The 20774-nt window shown below is 28.8% G+C and overlaps 1 protein-coding gene across 1 annotated transcript; it reads left to right on the top strand.

Moving 5' to 3' along the window:
- Positions 1-2309: 2309 nt before the first annotated feature.
- On the top strand, positions 2310-20644 carry LOC149884898 (sodium/potassium-transporting ATPase subunit alpha). Its single transcript, XM_090095139.1, has 14 exons — positions 2310-2478; positions 2961-3068; positions 4823-5149; positions 7891-8076; positions 11013-11399; positions 12091-12398; positions 15675-15979; positions 17485-17679; positions 17759-17932; positions 18024-18212; positions 18342-18733; positions 18836-19101; positions 19984-20177; positions 20289-20644. Exons 1-14 carry the CDS (start codon positions 2446-2448, stop codon positions 20315-20317), a joined length of 3093 nt encoding a protein of 1030 aa, XP_089951265.1. The 5' UTR covers positions 2310-2445; the 3' UTR covers positions 20318-20644.
- Positions 20645-20774: the final 130 nt, after the last annotated feature.

The following is a 20774-nucleotide window of genomic DNA, read 5'->3' on the forward strand; positions in this document are numbered from 1 at the left end:
TGTATAGAAAAAGGTGCATATGCTGTAAATAGGGCTCAATCAAGAACAACAGTGTTGAGCTCCTAAACCAAGTTTAGGAGGTCAACACTGTTGTTGTGCTCTAGTTGAATATAACAACAGCTTTATAAAAAAAGGATTTTCATGTTCCTACCAAAATGTTTATTTTGGTAGGAACATGAAAATCCTTTTTTTATAAAGCTGTTGTTATATTCAACTAGAGCACATCTGTTACCCACATCATGGCCTTGGGGCTTGCAATTGGCTATAATCGGAAAAGTTTTGCACTGAAAGTAAAAAAATGAACAAAAAATCAACACTAAAAGTACCATAACTTTTGTAATACTGCAGAGATTGGGATATAATTTTACCCAAATCTTGGTATTGGCGTAGGCTACATTACCACCAAACTTTATTGGTCTATGATTAATGGTATGGATTTTATAGCAGTTTTGCTATATCAAAAATTTTTTCCAGTTTTGTAACTTCAAAGTCACTTTTTTCCCGCAGACGTACCTAAAAGATTTCAAATTTTGCACCAGGTAAGGCTGGGATGTGTACACTGTCACCCCAGATAGGTTGCATTCTCGGTTTAGCTAGATTGGCAGTATCGGATCCCATGATAACAGTGGGCTCCTGATTCCTTTGATACTAAAGATTACTATCCCAGGAAATGTTGGGGTCAAGTGCAAAAGTTGGCTCGATATTTTTTGAAACAGTGGATACAAGAGTGACTTCCCTCGCTTTCACTACGGTATAAGTGGAATCGTGAACAGTTAGAGATTAAAAATGTGACATTGTAAAAGAAATTTTTCCAGATAGCCCAGCGGAAATTGGCAAATTAGAAGAGTAATAGAAGTGCATTTGGGTAGAGTTGGGCATGTCAGAAACGTATAAGTTAAAGTTGGTACGAAAGAGTTTATATGATCAAACATATCAAACTATGATATCAAACAATGTTCTCTCGAACTTGAAAGTTAAATATTCGATGGATTGGAATCCGTCAAAGATGGGAAGAATGTTCAGAAGCAATTTCAACACAAACCTGCAATTTTTTTGTGGTGAGTGCTTGCTATCATAAAAACAAGAATGTACCAAATTTACGAACGTCTCCACAATAATAACCATTTAATGATAGCGTGCGCATCACCGTAAATAATCTTAATTTGGACTTAATATTTTATCTTTTTATTATAAATAGCTTGTAAATATAAGTAAAAAATATACATCTTCGATAAAATCAAATGTAAATGAAAAAAAAAAAAAAAAAAAATCTTAGAAATATTTAAATATACATAATCGGTATTATCATCATCACTGGATCAGGCCTTCTACTCTCGAAATATTGACTCTTGTTTTTTTTTGTGTGTGTACCAACACGGTTGTTTTGTAAAAGATTTTTCAAATTGCTCTCAAGTCTTCTGTGAAAAGTTGTAACATTTGATACGTTATAGCAAGAGTCACTAGTATTTTTGTTAAACTTTGAGGTTGGCGAATCGTTGGAGATTGATGCTGATTGATGTTAGGTGATGATGGAGGTTAGAATGAGGATGATGAAGCTGGGCAAGATGGTGATTGCTTTTTTAAGCTATATGTAATTATTATATATATATATAGATGTTATTGTCGATACAAATACTTGCAACATTGCAAGTAAACATGTGTGACATGTCCGTCCAAGACAATAATGTAAATATATATGATTTTTTTCATTGCTACCAAGCCAAAATTTTAAAGAGAATATGTGCAGAAGTGTGAGCAATTAGCATGTTCACTTTTCCTCCGATAAAAATACTTACTGATTGTGAAATTTCTCAATAAATGCCTATTTAGGTCAAACTTTATAATCAATAAATGCTAATTTAGACCAAATATATACAAACTAACCATGAAGTCAATACAAAAAAAGGTATTGTAAATATTTAAAAAATTGCCTTAAACATTTTGGAACGAAAGAGAATAAGTAACCCTTCTAGCAGAGTGAAAGTTCTAGAGGTGTAAAATCTCTAGCGGAGCGAAATCTCTAAACTCGCAGATTAAATAATAATGCTTATTGACTCAAAAGTTTTTCTCGAATCATGAATAATTGATAATAAATAACAAATGATTTTTGATTTTCCCTTTTAAAAACAAAAGAAAAAAGAAAGTGCTTGAAAATTAACAAATCAAATTCTTCATGAAAACCACTTCAGCTTACAACTGTGGAAAAGAAAAAGAATATAAAAGCAACCAAAAACACGCAAAAAAATGCGGCTCCCAGAAGGCATTTCAAAATACAAGCTTTATATGGTAGTTTGTGAACTATATATGGTGCGTGAATTTGAAAAAGTTTTCTGAGGCGCTTTGCATTGTTCGGTAAAGTTGAAGAGTTGTAGAAGAATTTTTCGTTTGGAAACTCAAAAGAGCTCTATACTTTTTAAAAAGAATTTGAAAAGAATATTTCTAAATATGGCGGATCCAGGGGAATTAGAATCAAAAGCAGTAAGCAGCTATTTTATGTTTTTTACAAAATAGTGTATTAGTAACTTAACAGATTTAATTTGCTTAATACGTATTATCAATTGTTGAGATTTTGTTTTAAAATAATTTAATAAAATAAAATTGATGCATTTAGCAGTTTTAATAGTTTTTAATTGATAGAAAATAGTTCTAATAGATGATGAATTAAATATCCGCTAATATTTTGATAAAGGTCTTTATTTATGTTTTGTCTTTGAAAAGTCGAGATTACTCTAAATAAACGAATTAGATCTGTCTGAGTTTTCTTAAACAGATAAGTTCGTCAACAAAATAACATTTAAATTAGAATTACTGAAAATGTTTACATTTTTGAATTAAAACAATAAATCTGAATCACTAGTTTTGTTAAATTGTTGTTGTTTTAATTTAAAAATACATTTCAAGATTGTAACTATTTTTAAATTTTTTTTTTTTAATTATATTTGTTTTTTTTTTTTAAAAAGAATGCAGACAGCTATTCTATTGCTACAAAGAAATGTGCACGAAAAAAACCCAGTAAAAAGAGTAAGAACAAAGCTGAAATGGAAGATCTTAAAAAAGAACTTGAGATGGTTAGTTAAATTTATATATAATATATATATATATATATATATATATATATATATATATATATATATATATATATATATATATATATATATATATATATATATATATATATATAATTCTGTCAAAAAACATTACTTTTTTGTGAATATAGATTTTAGTAGGACCCCTGGAAAATTTCAGTTTCATAGGTGTGCTGCTAAGCCTTGCACTTTGGGTTTAAAATTTCAATTTTTTTTTTTTTTTATGAAATAAGATTTTTTGGTAATTTAAAACCTGAAAAAGTCAAAGTTTTGCAAAAATACCATGGTTACAATAGGTTTTTTTTATATCTTTCCACTTTGGACGTAAAGAAAATCCATATAATAAAAGCTAATTTTTCTCAAAATGGTTTCTTAATTATTGTTTACAAATTACATTAGTTAGCAGAAATTTCTTATTTCTTTAAAAACTTACAGCAAATTATAAATTGTGTAAATTAAAAATAAAAGCAATTTTAATATTTATCTTTTTTGATAATTCAATAAAATAAGTATTTTATTGGGTTCAAAGTTTTGTAATTTTTACTTTGATTGACAAAAAAATACTATTTACCTTGATTAACAAAAAAAAAGGCTCTTCTCTATTTTTCTTAAGGTCTGTGCAACATATGCCCCTGAGGAAGGGCATATGTTGCACAGAAACAATTTCTTAAATAGTAACTCAGTTGGACCTAAGATTTTTGTCGTTCTAGTAAAAGTATTGCATAAAAGCTGAAAATTTTAGGAAATGTTTGTCAACACTTGTTTTTAATATTTTTAGATTTTAATTTGCCTATTGCATAAGATATCAACAAAGATAAATAATGTTTCATATCTTGATATAAAGCTCATACATATGTTTGCAAGCTAATTGTCCCATAGCTTTTCCCCTGTACTTCTCTATTTGCATACAAACACCATTTAATCATCCAGTGTTTATGGGAGTTGTATCAAATAACAGAAATTCAATCACATCAAATATTTCCTATTCTTCAAGGATTTCTTGAATTGTTTTTGTTTTTGTGCTTGCTTCACTACTGTCAACAGGAAAAATGCAAATAGGTTGAACATACTGGACAGGTTATGATAACAGTCACTCTCAGTTTTTTTATGTCCTGACCTGTAGGTTTTGTCATTACCTTTGAATTAAAAAAAAAAGTTACCAAATTGCTTGACTTTTGATGAGAAAAAGAATCCCTGTTTTCAACCTAATCTTTTTCACTTGGTTAAGAACACAAAAATACTTTTTGTTGAAGTATCCACTTTGGTACAGCTTGCTTGAACTTTATTGTCTAGGGAACAAGAACTCACATCACTGAGACAATTGAATTTTGTGTGTTCTTTATGAGAAACCTGTAATGGTAGTACTTTAAAATACAACTACCAGATGGAAGTTTAATATTAGCTAACATCTCTTCCTCCTACAAGGAACACTTCTCATTTTGACATTTTTCTAAAACTTCAAGCTAAAACTGTATATATTCAAGATAAACATGCTTAACACACAGTGTCATCAGCAATACACAGAAGTTGTTATTATATGTTAAAAACTGTTTTGAGAAAAATTAGCTTTTGATATATGGGTTTACTTTTAATCCAAGTTGGAGGACCTAGCAGTGTACCTATGAGTCTGAATTTTTCCATCAGTCTTACTACCATCAAAATTACAATAAGGTACAATCAAATCTGATTTTTTTTTTTTTTTTAATGTATAAAATACTGTTTAATTTCTTTCATAGACAGAGCATAGCATGACCCTTGAAGATTTGCTATCAAAATATGAAACTAGCATAGATGATGGATTATCATCTCATATTGCTGCTCGTAATTTAGAGCGAGATGGTCCTAATGCCCTTACCCCTCCTAAGCAAACTCCAGAGTGGGTTAAGTTTTGCAAGCAAATGTTTGGAGGTTTTTCATTGCTTTTGTGGGCAGGGTCTATTCTTTGTTTTTTTGCTTATGGTATTCGCTCATTAAAAGAAAAAGATCCTAGCAATGATGAACTGTATTTAGGTGTTGTTTTGGCAGTTGTAGTCATTATTACTGGTTGTTTTTCCTATTATCAGGTAAAGACATTTATAGGTTTTTACATTAAATTCTTTAAAATTTATTTTATAAATTTAAAAAAATATTGCTCTGTTCTTAAGTTTATAGAGCTCAAAATTTTCTTCTACTGTAATTTCTTAAAGTAAAAATAAAAATCAAATAGATTTTTATCTCTGTTTTTTAAAGAATTTTAAATATTAGTTTTCACTGAATATTTTCCAGAGAAACTGACACTAGTTATTTTATTTTCAGCCTTATCCTAGTTCATCTGCATGTATTTTATCATCTTGATTGGTTTTTAAATCAGTTCAATAAGTTAAATAGTTCTATAGGTACATGTCCAATAGGTGGACTGAATTACAACTTTTTTCAGAATTTAGTTTTGTTACTATATTTAGGTTATCTCTATATCACTAAATAGCCTAAAAACACTCCAAAAAAACTTGTGGCAATCAGAACACTTTTAATGAACTCTTAATTAATTTTATTCAAAAATGCAAGCTTAAAATATTTTGTCATCTCTAGATACACAGGATAGAAACAAACCAAGTCATATTAATTAAAAATGGCATCATAGATATAAAATTCATCTTATGATTCATGGTGCATATGAGATGCTTCCTTGCCATAGCAAAATGGGAAGCCTCAGAAGCAAATAAACAGATCTCTTATCACTTCGTGATAAGAAGGAAAATTTGTTATGTCAAGTTCTCTCCAGATTATAATTAACTTATGATCTCTGCAGTGATATTATGAGTTGTTTATGGTTCACCTACACCTCTATCATTAATAATTATGAGCTCAACTTATAGATGCATAAAAATTAATTTCTGTCCGTAATCTTGTTAATCCTCTCTTTACTGTGGCCTTTTCTTTGGTATATTTGGCCTTCTTTTTGGTATGTTGGTATATATGTGGCCTTCTTTTTGTTGGTAAATCTTCTAGTATTCTATATTTATTTCATCAGGCTTAAACATGGAATAAAAAATATTCTATAATAGAAGTTATTTCATGTTAGCCAAAGAAACCTCTTCCACAATCTCTTCTCCATAGTAACATATAGTAAATGATTTAAAGCTATCATGCATCATATTTGTCTTTTTATGCAAGAACCATGTGAAACATAGTTTAGAAGTGAACAATTGGCTTAAACTAAATTATCTTTAACTCATTTGCTTTTATAGATTGAACATTGAAATTTTCAGCATATACTATTTTTTTGTTGAGGAATCCAATCACGGTAAGTAAATCTCTTTAACCGCTAACTACTATTCTACAGGCACAGACCCATGCTATTGTTTCTAAATTAATGTGTATAAAACTTTTAAGAGAAAAAGTTATAAGAGTTCTAAAAATATTATTAAAATTTTGTAAGAAATGTCAGGAATGGACCTTTCTGCTTACAGAAACTATCATTCTTTAATTGGTCTTTTCCAAATTTGAATTTTCTTAAATTTGAATGCTTTGAACTCAGAAAAATTATATTAGAACAATAATTTTTATTGAACAAGCAACTAATCATTATTGAAAAACAAATCCAAAATTTCACAATGTAACTCAATTTGCAGAAAATAATTGTCTTCATGCTGCTTTCAAAAATTTCTGACTGAGAATTATATCCATTTTTAGCACCAGTAGCTTGAGTAAATACCTGTTGTCTCAAAAGCCCTCATGGCTGTGTTTCATGTTTTTTTATTATCAAAATCTTGTTCAGGTGTGGCTACAGCTAGATACAGCTTTTCCCTCAATTTGTTTTTTATTAGATATTTTGTTTAGTTTTTGTTGAATAGGAATTTTTTCTTTGTTAGTTTTTGCTTGAATCTTTCTGATATTCAATACCCTAAACGAAGTTTATACTCTATAATTAAATAATATAATTTATCCAGCAGTCCAAAGTTGATCACCCTAAAGTTAAAGCTTTCTCATCAGTTTTTTTTTTCCCCTAATAACATCATGTTTATTTATTTCATAAGGTTTATCATGACTCACATTACAAAATTTAAGTGGAACTATCTGTGATAGTATTTAATACTCTATTATCCAGTATAATCTACTCAAATAAACGTTTCCATTTAAAAGATTTAACTCTAGAATAAACCATTAAGGGCTTGGCTAAGTTATAGAACACATTTCCTGTTTAATTGTCACTTCTTTTATCACTACAGGGAGCAGGAACTTGTATCAGTCTGTCAAACTTTTCAGTAGTGTCTACTTCTGTAGCTTATTTACATTTTCCTTAGTTGAAATGTCTAAGAGAAGTCAAATTTTTTTCTCTGCAGGTTTATTGCCATAAAAGTTCACCTGAGATGCTTTTCTATATACTGAGAACGTTTTCTAAAAAGCTAAATGCTAAAATTATCATTTGGTATACTATTGTTTTGAAATTAAATTTCTTGAATAATCTGTCTTTCTGTATGTGGCTCTGAGTTTAAAAGAGGGGTGGACCCTCCACTAAAAGTTTGCATTTTGAATTATTTTGAGTTTAAAATTTCTTTAGAGGAATTTTAAGTGAAAATTCTGTTCTTTCGGATTAAATTATTACAAAATATGTTTGCCATACCAAACTATTACAATCTCAAATTTAATAGTATTTTTCCATACAAAGACATCTTTTACAAAATGTTTTTATTAATTGTTAAAAATTATTTTAACTTATCTTATTTAAGAAAATCTTTTTTATGCATGTGTAATATAAACACATTTTTACTTATTTACAAAAGATTTTGAATTAAAAAATATTTACTTTATTAAATTTATTTAGGAATCCAAGAGTTCAAAAATCATGGAAAGTTTTAAAAAAATGATACCACAGGAAGCCATTGTATTGCGTGATAAACAGAAAATTACTATTAATGCAGAGCAGTGTGTTGTAGGAGATATTGTTTTTGTAAAGTTTGGAGATCGAATTCCAGCTGATATTCGTATTGTTGAATGCAAGGGATTAAAAGTAAGTCAAGGTTTTACTCAGCTCTATACTATATCAACTCTATTTCTTAATTTTTGTATTCAAAATATTTTTTTGATCTACAAGATGAGATAAGTGTTATGTCCTAGCCCTGCCATATATACCTTCTAAAGTTTTTGATTATAGTAAAAAATTGCTAGTGATTTTTCATAGTTGCTATAAAATGTTTTTTCAAAATTACCTACCCTCATCTTTACACAGGCCTTTAAATATGACATTTCATCATCAATGGCAGAATGCAAGACATCCATCAGAAAACTTGATTTTATCTTCTACAGCCTCTAATGTCCTCTAATACTTGTCAAAATTTGTCTATAAATTTTTAGATTTTACTATGGGACACAAGACAAATGGCATCATAGATATAAAATTCATTCAATGATATTCCAAATGAAGGTCAAATATGATGATATTTGACATTCATTTGGAACATGCAATACATGCATTTTCTGAGTTTACTTGTGGTAGACATATAGCATACAGGAGTTGCCCCAGTTCTATTCTTATCACATACTTTGAATCCAAAATAAAGTTCATATGCTTTCTTTTTAAGTAGTATAAATTTCTTTTTCTGTTTAACAAACGTCAGTTCACCATAAATCTAACAGAAATATGCAAAATCTAAAAATCAAAAACTACAAAAAATATAGCCACTTTATTTGCATATTCAATTTAATATATAGATTATATTTTGGTAAATATTCAGATATATTCTGATTTGACAAGTCCTTATGTTAATAATAGAAGCTAAATTTGACAAAAAAGAACATACCTCTACCATATATTTTGGTGTAATAGATTTCTAGCTGTTTACAATGTTCCTTTAAATTTAAAAATATGAAAATATTATGTGGAGAAAGCACTTCAACTTATGTTTTTTATATAACATAAAACTAATTTTCCCATTTAAAAATAGTAAGTTGACTTAAAAAACAAGTCATGAACCAATAATATTCTGTCATTCTGTTTTTACCTGCATTCAGGTGAGGTTAGACCAAATTTTGATTGCTGATTTTATGAATACTTTTGGATAAACCTAATACATAATTCAACTTTAAAGGAATTTTTTTTCAAATTCTAAGTAAATCTCTGTAAAATCTTTTACTTATACTTTGCCTCAATGGACCTTTTTAAAGTTTTAGCATATTCTATGGGCTGAATAACAGATAAGAACTTAACCCTTTCATGCGCTGGGTTGTTGTATAACAACAAATTAAACTAAGCTTCCCCAATGCAAATAGTGCATCCTAACTGATTGAAAACAATATTATTTTATAAAGAAAGTTGAAAAGGGCTGTAGAAAAAGTCTACTATTTCAGAGTACCACTGACATTTGTAGATGATTTTTTATGGGTGAAGTCGGTACTAGGAACAGACAGCGAATACTACTAATTTAAAGGATTTATAATTCTAATCTTGTTTTGAAAAAAATATTTAATGTTAGTTTAACATATTACTGTTCTTATTTATGTGATAAGATTTTTTAATCAAAATATTTTTTTTATCATTTAATTGTTAAAACAAGTTTAAAGATTAAAATATTGTTATAATTATTATCATTTATAATATCATTATTCTTATTTTTATCTTTTAGTAAATATAATATGTATTACTGTGAGTGTGATTATATGTTACTTATGGTTATGTTGAGTACTATGCTATGTTATTTACTGGGTGTACTTAGTACATGTTTATATACACACATAAGTATATATTATATATGTGTGTGTATGTGAGTGTGTGTAATTTGATGCAATTTATTTATTTTCAGAACTTAAAGTAAAAGAAATAATGGCACTTTTAAAAATTTTTTATTCTTCTAAACACTCACATAAAGTTATAACAAAGTTAGTTTCCGAGGAAGCTTTTGTCATAGATTTTGACGATAGTGATGTTGATAGTGATAATAATAATAGTGATCTTGAAAATACAAATATAGAAAAGGATTTGTACATGTACAGTGATTTTACTTGCTCAAAATCAGAGTTTAGTGTAGATGAAAGTTCTGATGATGAAAGTATAAATAATAAAATGACTTCAGTAAATAAATTTCTTAATCATGTACATTACACAAACAAAGTCGTTGTAGGCAGTGTGGAAATGGTTTTACATATATTTAATGTATGAACTGGTAGATAAAGCCTGTGTTTTTTAAAATAATGAAATTTTTTTAATGAGTTTCATGGAGTCAACCAATAGTTTTAAATGTTTTAATCCACTACCAGTTATTTTTTGTTGTTTGTCAGGATCCCTCTTTGACTGTTGTTAACATCCCTCTTTGACTGTTTTGTTATTTTAATTTTATTACTGTTTTAACAAATGTAGTGTAGAATTAAGATTGCTAAAACTCAAAAATGTTTGTTTATTAAAAATACCCATTGGCGGTAAGTGTTGTTCTATAACAACAAATTCAAATGACATCTTCACATAATTTTTTCCTAATTTTTTTTTTTCATATGTCATATTGTCATAAATAAGGTTAAAAAAAAACAAAGTTTGGATTTTTTTTAGTTATGGAAAATAATTGGAGCATGAAAGGGTTGTGCTGTCAAAAATTATGTTCTACAAAAAAAACCTTTCAGTTTCTGTCCACCATTTTACACAGATTTCTCTTGAAGTTTAAAACTAGCAAAAAAAAATTTAAGTTAACATTTTTATGTTATTCTCCATTTCGAACAAAAAAAAATGGTCTGCATTCTAAAATGTAGTTGGGTATTTTATTAAAGAAAAAGCTACAGACATTACATTTTTCATCCAAAAATTAGATTCAGACAAAAATAGTAATTAATCAATTACCTCATGAATCCACATTACCCTTCCAGCTTCTTTTGTACTTTAGTAAATTTTTGACACTTAAAATATAAAAAACTGATTTTTTTTGTACTAAAAGAAAACCAACTCTCATCCTTTTTTTTTAGGTAGACAACTCTTCACTTACTGGAGAATCAGAACCCCAAGCTCGCAGTGTTGATTGCACATCTGAGAATCCTATTGAAACAAAGAACCTTGCTTTTTTTTCCACTAATGCTGTTGAAGGTACTGCAACTGGAGTAGTTGTTAGAATTGGTGATAATACTGTTATGGGTCGAATTGCTAATCTTGCCTCAGGGTTGGGAAGTGGTAAAACTCCTATTGCTTTAGAAATTGAACACTTTATTCATATTGTGACTGGTGTTGCAGTTTTTCTTGGTGTAAGTTTCTTGATCATTTCTCTTGCAATGGGCTATCATTGGCTAGAGGCTATCATCTTTCTTATTGGTATAATTGTTGCCAATGTACCAGAAGGCTTACTTGCAACTGTTACGGTAAACTAAACTTTTTGAATTTTTTTTTTTTAAAAAAGTGTTGTTTTTTTTTTAAAAAAAGTGTAAACAATCATTCTGTTGATTAACTTTTTTTAATTTTTATTTACTTTAAAATATTCTGTCCCCTGATTGATAATTTAAGCATTTTTCAGAGAGTTGACATTTTCAGAGAGTTTTAATATTTCATAAAAGCCATGAGAAAACTTTTATCAAAATGATAAATAATAAGTAAACAATTATCTCATGTATTAATAGTAATTTAGTTGTCATGAAATAAAGTATTTGCATCAGTATTAAAGTAAAAGAATAAATCAGTTTTATACAAACAATTGCTCAAGGAAGGTAAGTTGAGCAAAATATTATTAGAGGTAATACATTTCTTTTTTTTTTTCCTTCATTTACAAATGGTTTAAAAAATATATTTACTGGTTAAAATGGTTAAGTTACTGGTACAAATGGTTAAAAAAAAAATATTTACTAAAAAAATTTTTGTTATCTTTAAACTTAGTAAAATTTTCATCAAAAATATGAACTACATTTTTCATGAAAATTTTATTAAGCTTAAAGATAACAAAATTTTAATGTTAAACTTTCCTAATTGTGTTAGATATTACAAAATTGTATTTTGCTACAAAGTTTTGTCTTCACTCTGTTTTAGTTTCATTCAAATTTATCTAAATTTTACTTCCAGGTGTGCTTGACATTGACTGCAAAAAAAATGGCAAAAAAGAATTGCCTAGTAAAACATTTAGAGGCAGTTGAAACACTTGGAAGTACATCAGTTATCTGTTCTGATAAAACTGGTACATTAACTCAAAATCGCATGACTGTTGCACACATGTGGTTCGATAAAATGATAATTGAAGCTGACACAACAGAAGATCAGTCAGGAATAGCTCATGATAAAGGTTCTTCAACATGGAAAGCACTTGCAAAAATTGGGGCATTATGTAATCGAGCTGAATTCAAACCTAACCAAAATGATGTTGCTATCCTGAGGTACATGTAAAAACATTTTTTAGTTATACAAATTAATATAAGCACTGTAATTAAGTATCTAAAGTATTTAAAAAAACTTTGAAATGACAATACTTTACAAATAATTTTCTCCCTATTTGAAAAATGAGACTAGGTGATGCTTACTAAAACTAACTAAACAATACTTTTTCCGGTTCAAAATGAAATCAAATGATACTTTAGCAATACTTTTTACCAATTTCTAACTAAGACTGTGATACTTAACAATTATTTTATTCCAAATGAGATTAAGTTTTTGAATGAGATTAAATGGTTCTTTACAATAACCTTTCAAAAAGTTTGACTAAGATAAGTAAATCTAGTAAAAACTTTACCTAACCAAATCATTCTGAAACATTTTTCACCTTAGCAGCACTAATGCTTAGTAAATTATACATTTTTCAAAATTATTTTTTTCTGAAAGTCTTTAAATGTTCGACTATAATTTTTTTGAAGTTTTTGAGATATATTTAGTATTAAATGAAAAAAAGAAATGAAAAGAGCTAAACAAGCAATATTTAAGATGTTCTAGGTGGATGTGGCCAGATGAGGTTTAGTAATGACAATCAATCCAATGGAAGGTACTGGCTGATCTCTTATGTCACTTGATACTGATTTCCATTAATCTTCATAGTTTTGCTTTATATTCAACAGTTTGTCAATGTTTTCTGGTTGAAAATTTATCCTCTAGAATGAAATCTTTCCTTCTGCTGAAAAGGCACATTGAGAACAATTTTACACTAAGCTATCTGCCAGAAATGAAAATTGAGCTTCATGTTTTTGCTATGACTGTTGGATCAGATTTTGACAATTATGCTTGACAGTTTTTGGCAAAGCTTTGTGAATATCTCATTAACTGAATCGCAGGATTTGTTAGCTTTTTTTTCTTATTTTTTTTTTGGAGAAGCTTAACAACTTTAGTTATCATGTAATCATCTTCTCCAACAAGCAGAGCAATTAAGTTTTCACAAAAAAAAAAAATTTTAACTAAAAGAACAATTTACCTAAAAATAACCAAAATAATGCAAAACATAAATTAGTGTTAGAGGAATTAAGGCCTTAAATTATCCAAATACCTTGTATTGATTTAACATTAAACCATAATTGGTGTACTTCATGGTTATACACCAATCTTTTGTATATATCATCAGAATTATCACTCAAGACATCCAGACCAGTTCAATGGCAGTATGGGTAAAGCATGTTATCCATATAAAGAACAACTTTTCCATTGGAATTTGGGAAACACCTCTTGAAGAGTTGAGCCTTAATCTCATACAAAAACAATTTGTCAAACTCAATCAAGGAAAAAACAGCATATGAGGCACTCATGACACATGGTTGTTGTGTTGTCAGAAGAAAGTAGTTCTGAAATTTAAGCAATACATTCCATCAATACAAACAGATTAAAGTCATATGTGGATGGAATGACAAATTGCCTTCATCTTGGCCTTGATTTTCACAAATATTTATCAATGTTTGTCTTATCTTTAAAACACTTTTGATTGACATTGATATAGAATTCTAAATATTAACCACTAGAGTGATGAGTTTTATGCATGGTTTAAACTCATCTGTAATAAAAAGGCTAGCTATTATAGGCTTTAGTTATGAAAATTTCTGTTACTGTTCAAATGATATAAATGACTTGATATAATACAATGAACCAAATATCACAAAAGCCAAAGTAAAGAAGATGTTGTAATATTTATATTATTTGTCAAATAAGTTAGTGGATCTATGGTTGTTTGATAACATACAGAAATATAGTGTAAGAAGATGCAATGATCCATAACTCTTCTTTCAAAGTTTGTATAGTGAAATCAAAAAAGACCTAAACAAGTTCCAGCCCCTGCAACTTAATAATTTTGCAAACAGAAATAAAATCAAATGATTTTATGTTTTTGATATAAAACAATTCTTTAATGTTGATGCAAAAAAATGGAATAATTCTAAAAGTTACTTGGATTACAAGAAACTTTTAAAATTCTTCCATTCAAGATTACAAGATTCTTTGTGTGACAAACAGAATTGGTGAGAGAGAATTAGCTCTGGTTTAAGAGCTAGACCAAAAATTAACTTGAGATGAGGATCAATATCAATTTCTTTTATAACTGGTTTCCAAACATAAAGCTTATCCTGATTGCAGCTAAAAACTCGAAAAAAATGCAAGCTTTATTTTAAAATTATAATATTAAGTACATTAAATGAAACATTTTATTGAAATTTTGTGACAAAGATTAAAATATATTTGGCTTGGTATAGTATAAAAATATTTTTTGTATTCTAACTATAAGAAACTATCATTTTTTTAAGAAATTAGTTATTATTTAGTAAGGAACAACATTTAACAATAGGAGCATAAACTTTCAAAAGATATTCTGAGGGGCATTTTTTAGAATCACTCTAATATCCACTACTAATTCTTGATGTCATATATACTGCAAACCTATCGATATGTATTACTATATTACTACTATTTCATTGCTCTAGTTTAAAACCTCAAAAGAATAAAAAACAAAATTCAACAAAGTTTATTTACCTCTTGTTAAAATATGATTTTAAGAATGTTTTCTGTTCGGTATAAGCTTATCCTTTAAACATTTTCTTATCCTGATTGCTTATTTTTTGGAATAGATCTTACAATAAGCTGTTAGTATTGGTGTTTTAGGAAAAGCTTCTGTAAGGGAATGGTTTATGGTAGCACTTGCAGACCTTTGCTGAAAAATGTCAAAGTTATTAAGCTGGTAAATTTCAAACCATGTTTTTTTCCTTCCATACAAATACTCAGGAAACAACTCTTTTTGAAAACAAATCAAACCCAGATTTTTGCAAAATACTTTAGTCATTTTTGAAGTGCAAGAATATTGATGCTAAACTAGATTTCTAATAACTTAGTTGATCAAAGGAAAAGTAGCCACCAAGTTCCCAAGCGCTCAGCCCTTTTTCTTTTTTTTTTTTTTTTTTTTTTTTTCAATTTAGGTTTATGGGTTAGGTTTAGGCTTGCAAGTTCTAGCATCCAAATGTCCTGTCCCTGAAGTTATTTATTTTCAAGGCAGAACTTCATATTATTTAACTACTTTGTATTTCCTTTTTTTTTTCTCTCTCTTCTTCTTCTTCTTCTTCTTCTTCATCTTATTTAAAGTAAAGATTTAAATTCAAAATCATTAGAGACATGGTGTTCTATTTTTTAGTTTTTGATTCTTTTGGAACTCTTTTTTTTAAAAAAAAAATTAAAACTATTAATTTGGTATATAGGAAAGAGTGCAATGGAGATGCTTCAGAGACTGCCATCTTAAAGTTTATAGAGCTGTCAGTTGGAAATGTTATGGATATTAGAGCGAAATATAAAAAAGTGGCAGAGATTCCATTTAACTCAACCAACAAGTATCAAGTATCTGTTCATGAACATGAAGATGGCAATAACTCATGTTACCTCCTTGTTATGAAAGGAGCACCTGAAAAAATCTTAGAAAGATGTTCCACTATTCTTGTGAATGGAGCAGAGCAACCACTTGATGACGATATTAAGGAGAATTACAATAAAGCTTATATGGAGTTAGGTAAGTTTTGTAATTTTTTTATAAAGTTTTTTCTTTAATTTTTTTTAAGGGAATCTTTGTTAAAATGATTGATGCCATGTTATTTTTAGAATATATATTTCTAAGTCCCTTTTAATAAATTTCATAGTTGTTTTTATTCAACTAAAAACTAAGTTTAACTAAGTCCTAACATTTAACTTTGTTACCTGCTAGTCTGATGCTGTCCTTTAGTTACTGATAAAGTTACTAATAAAAAATTTTAAAAGAATTTCTTTAATTTTCTATTTATTTCATATTTATTTTTGCAACATTTGTAAATCATGGTGATAAAATTACTAATAGATAATTTTAAAAAAATGCTGAAAATGCTTAAAAAATAATAATAATAATAAGTAAATTTAACAATATCTTGTGAGTGTTTACCATTTCTCTACATCAACATACTTTTAAAAAAAAAAACATACATCTCATTGTTATCAACAACAACCTTTATGTTAAGATTACAGACGCTAAGAAACATAAACATTATTGTATCCCTTTGTATTATGTTTCAATAAGTTTAGTTTTGATTTAGTTTTGCTGGAGTAAAGTTTGATAATAATTGTAAGTTTGTTATATTTCTCAAAGTTGGTTTTTTATTTTAAATATTTTTATAAAAAATGGTAAGAAAACACAAATTATCAGTAGAAACATGATTGGCAAAATACAAATATTCAGTAGGGGATATTTCCCAAAAAAAAGTATGAAATATTATAAAAAGTAAGAAACTGGAAGTGCAGTTAATCAGAAACAATCAGGATGTCAATGAATTACACCTGCTACTAAAGACAGAAGAATTGCTACCACTTGTAAAATAAATTAACTGCCCCAGAAATTACAAATAATATAAAAGATAATAAAAATAGTACATCTGGCTGTAAGTGAATTAGAAAATACATATTTGAAAGATCGACTAGGCCGTCCCAATCAACCAATTTTTTCACTAAAACTTTTATGGAACAAATATAGATAGAATTGTCAAAAAATTAAAACCTAACAATAAAAAAGATATATTGCTAAAACGTAAAAGTGAGTGGTATAAAATAGACTTTCAAAAATTGGAAAACTGTAAAATACCACCATGTAAAACAGTTACTGCCACTAAATGTAGTTAAATAGATGAGAAGAACTTATGAATTAAGTATATAAACTTTTTTTTTTTTTTTTTTTTTTCATGTAATTATAATTGATAGTAATAGAGCATATTTTCAAGTGATTTTCTTTCCTTTCCTCTAATTTGTAAGTAAAACATTGAAAAGTTGAATAATTATGGATGAGCCATCAAACACTATGATGATAAAATTGTTTTTTTAAATATGTAGTTCTTTGCTTTTAAACATTTTATAATATAATTGATATCATTTTGTCATTCACAGAGGGAATCTTTTTTAGAATCTAAATGAAAATTTAAGCAAACTGTTTTCTGATGTTATTACTATGTTTTTCCTTTTTCTTTTTGTGTTTTTATTACTTTCATTGTTTTATAGGTGGTCTTGGTGAGCGTGTTTTAGGATTTTGCCATTATTACTTACCTATTGAGCAATATCCTAAAACTTTTGAGTTTAAGACTGATGAGGAACAGAATTTCCCATTGGAAGGATTATGTTTTGTTGGTCTGTTAAGTATGATTGACCCCCCTCGAGCTGCTGTCCCTGATGCTGTTAGCAAGTGCAGGAGCGCTGGTAATTTAAGTAAAATTAGTTCTCATGATATGTTCATTTTGAAAAGTTGATTTTTAATTCACTTTGTGTGCAACGGTAGGTATTAAAGTAATCATGGTGACTGGTGATCATCCAATTACAGCTAAAGCAATTGCAAAAGGTGTTGGAATCATTTCAGAAGGGAATGAAACTGTAGAAGACATAGCTCTACGATTGAACATACCTTTACAAGAAGTCAATAAACATGATGCTAAAGCCTGTGTTGTCCATGGTGGTATGTTTTATTGTTGAAATTACACATTTTTAATAAAAATGCTTCGTTTTAGAATTTTTTAATTTATTTTGAAATTCTCTTATTAAATTAGGTCAATTAAAAGATATAGAGTCGGAGGAACTTGATAGGATCCTAAAGCATCATACAGAGATAGTGTTTGCCCGCACATCACCCCAACAAAAGTTGATTATTGTTGAAGGGTGTCAGCGGTTAGGCGCCATTGTTGCCGTCACTGGCGATGGTGTTAACGATTCGCCTGCTTTAAAAAAAGCTGATATCGGTAAAAAGCTTTAAGCTTGACTTAATAATCTAAAAATCTAACCTCTATTATGATATTTTTAAAAATAAAACTGCAGCTCTTTTACTAGAAATAAGTTAAAAGATTATAAATAGTGCTTTATCATTTAAGGAGTTGCAATGGGTATAGCTGGCTCCGACGTATCTAAGCAAGCTGCAGACATGATTCTGTTAGATGATAACTTTGCTTCAATTGTTACTGGAGTGGAGGAAGGCAGACTGATTTTTGACAATTTAAAGAAGTCAATTGCTTATACTCTTACTAGTAACATTCCCGAAATTTCTCCTTTCCTAATGTTCATACTTTGTGGTATTCCTTTACCTCTTGGTACTATCACTATTTTGTGTATTGATCTTGGAACAGATCTCGTTCCCGCTATATCTTTGGCGTATGAAAAAGCTGAAACTGATATTATGAAACGTAAGCCACGTGACCCATTGCGGGACAAACTCGTTAATGAAAGACTCATTAGTTTAGCATATGGGCAGATAGGTATGATACAGGTGGGTGGAGTTTTGCGCGTTTTGAACTAGGAATTGTATTCTTATTATTACATAAGCTAATATTGTAAGGCGTAATAAGTACATGTGTCTTTTTTCTTAAAGGCTGCTGCTGGATTCTTCACTTACTTCGTCATTTTGTCAGAAAATGGATTTTTACCATCTTATTTGTTCGGACTTAGAAGTAAATGGGATGACATGAATATTAACAATCTAGAAGACTCTTTCGGCAGCGAGTGGACGTATTTTCAGCGCAAGGAGTTAGAATTGACTTGTCAGACCGCTTTCTTTACCACTATTGTAGTTGTGCAATGGGCAGATGTGATCATAAGTAAAACCAGAAGACTTTCGTTGTTCCATCAAGGAATGTCGTAAGTTAATTTTTAGAATTGGTTTTTTTCTAACAAATTATTGATTCTCCGTATTAAGTTATTATTGATTCAACGTACTCTTTGGTGCCTATTAGAAGGGGGGGGGGGGTTTGGAAATATCACAAAAACTTAATAAGCAGGGGGGCTGGAATAAGCGGGGGGTGGGTTGGAAAATTTCGAGTTTTTTTAAATACCTAAAGCAATAACTAAATAATGTTTTTGACGTTTCAAACGCTCTAGGTCTTTGTATGAACGGGATGCAAGTTTAACTGCTTTTACGAATTCAGGGTCGTCACCTTTTGCATCGACCAAATCAGTATAAAAGAATCGGACAGACTTTGCAACATATCCAGTTGTCGGTTTTATTGGCACGTGTCGTTTTCTTTTTGCATCGTATTTCGTCTTTCCTTTGTTTTTTATCACTTCGGCATCGTACTCTTCTTTGAACTTTTCCACAATTTTTCCAAGCTTCATTTTTTCTACGTTACTATATTGGCTTCTTTCTGTCCTTTTAAAAATTCTTTTCGTACAAGCAAATAAGTACTGTAAATGATATGACGTGACGATAGAAAGAAGAAAATTTCTTTCTTAATGAATAATGACGTAATGATAGAAAGAAGAAAATAGAACGTTCTTTTTTTTAAAACAAAGTTATTTGAATGAATGATATTTACGCAGCGTAAGTAAGTAGTGAAAAAGAAAATTTTTATAAAAAATAGTCTTGTCTTGGATGGAATTTTTTCTAAAATTTAATAGCCGGGGGGGTTGGAATAAGAATGTCCTGGGTGGAAAATTTTTAAAAAGTTAATTAGCGGGGGGGGGGGGGGGGAGCGACGTCTATTAGGCACCAAAGAGTATTTAACTTATTGTAACTTTATTCAGAAATTGGTTCTTAAACTTCGGAATATTCTTCGAGACCGCTCTTGCGATCTTTCTTCAATACACTCCTGGAGTAAACATAGGCTTGCGTCTTCGTCCCATGAACTTTACTTGGTGGCTACCTGGTCTCCCTTTCAGTTTGTTGATTTTTGTTTATGATGAAATTAGAAGATATCTCTTGCGCCGAAACCCTGGAGGTGAAGTTTTTTTTTGTTTTTTACTTTGTTATACTTTGAACAATATAATTATCGTATTCCTGATATATTTGTGCTTTTATATTAGAAATTTTTGAAATGTTCAATTTTTAGGCTGGGTCGAACAAGAAACGTATTATTGATATTCTTTTCTGACTGTCAGAACCTTTAAGTGTATTTTTATCTGGATAATTTTGCTTATTATTTAAAGACTCACTCCACTCTAACATTATGTAATAGTTTTAGTATTAATTAATAAGCAGCAATTTCAAAGTTATTTTGAATGTTGAAAACTAGAGCTTTGTTTTGAAATATGTCGCTATAGTAAAAAAAATTTAATATAGTTTTAATGGACCATTGTTTTTACCGAGTTTATATAAATAGAAATACTGTTATATTATAGAAATGCATTTTATTTATTATTAATTTATTATGGTAAATTTCATTAAGTTAAAAACTAAAGTTACAAATTGATGATCTCTTTTTTTCGACTTAGATATTGATAATTGTTTAACTTCCAGTCCAACAAAAAAATGTTTTGTGACGCATTTTATTTTTCATGAGAATTCTTATTTCCGCTCTTTAGTGAATTTTACCGAG

The sequence above is a fragment of the Hydra viridissima genome, unplaced genomic scaffold (genome assembly GCF_058129835.1).
Source record: "Hydra viridissima isolate aposymbiotic clone 2 unplaced genomic scaffold, HvirCarnegie_v1 scaffold_8, whole genome shotgun sequence".
Classification (NCBI taxonomy): domain Eukaryota; kingdom Metazoa; phylum Cnidaria; class Hydrozoa; order Anthoathecata; family Hydridae; genus Hydra; species Hydra viridissima.

Excerpts from the sequence above, each read along its gene's own strand:
- LOC149884898 (XM_090095139.1), top strand. The coding sequence starts at position 2,446 with ATGGCGGATCCAGGGGAATTAGAATCAAAAGCA. Across the intron at positions 15,980-17,484 it reads TAAAGCTTATATGGAGTTAG|GTGGTCTTGGTGAGCGTGTT; the intron begins GTAAGTTTTGTA and ends ATTGTTTTATAG. Across the intron at positions 18,734-18,835 it reads GGCAGATAGGTATGATACAG|GCTGCTGCTGGATTCTTCAC; the intron begins GTGGGTGGAGTT and ends TTTTTCTTAAAG.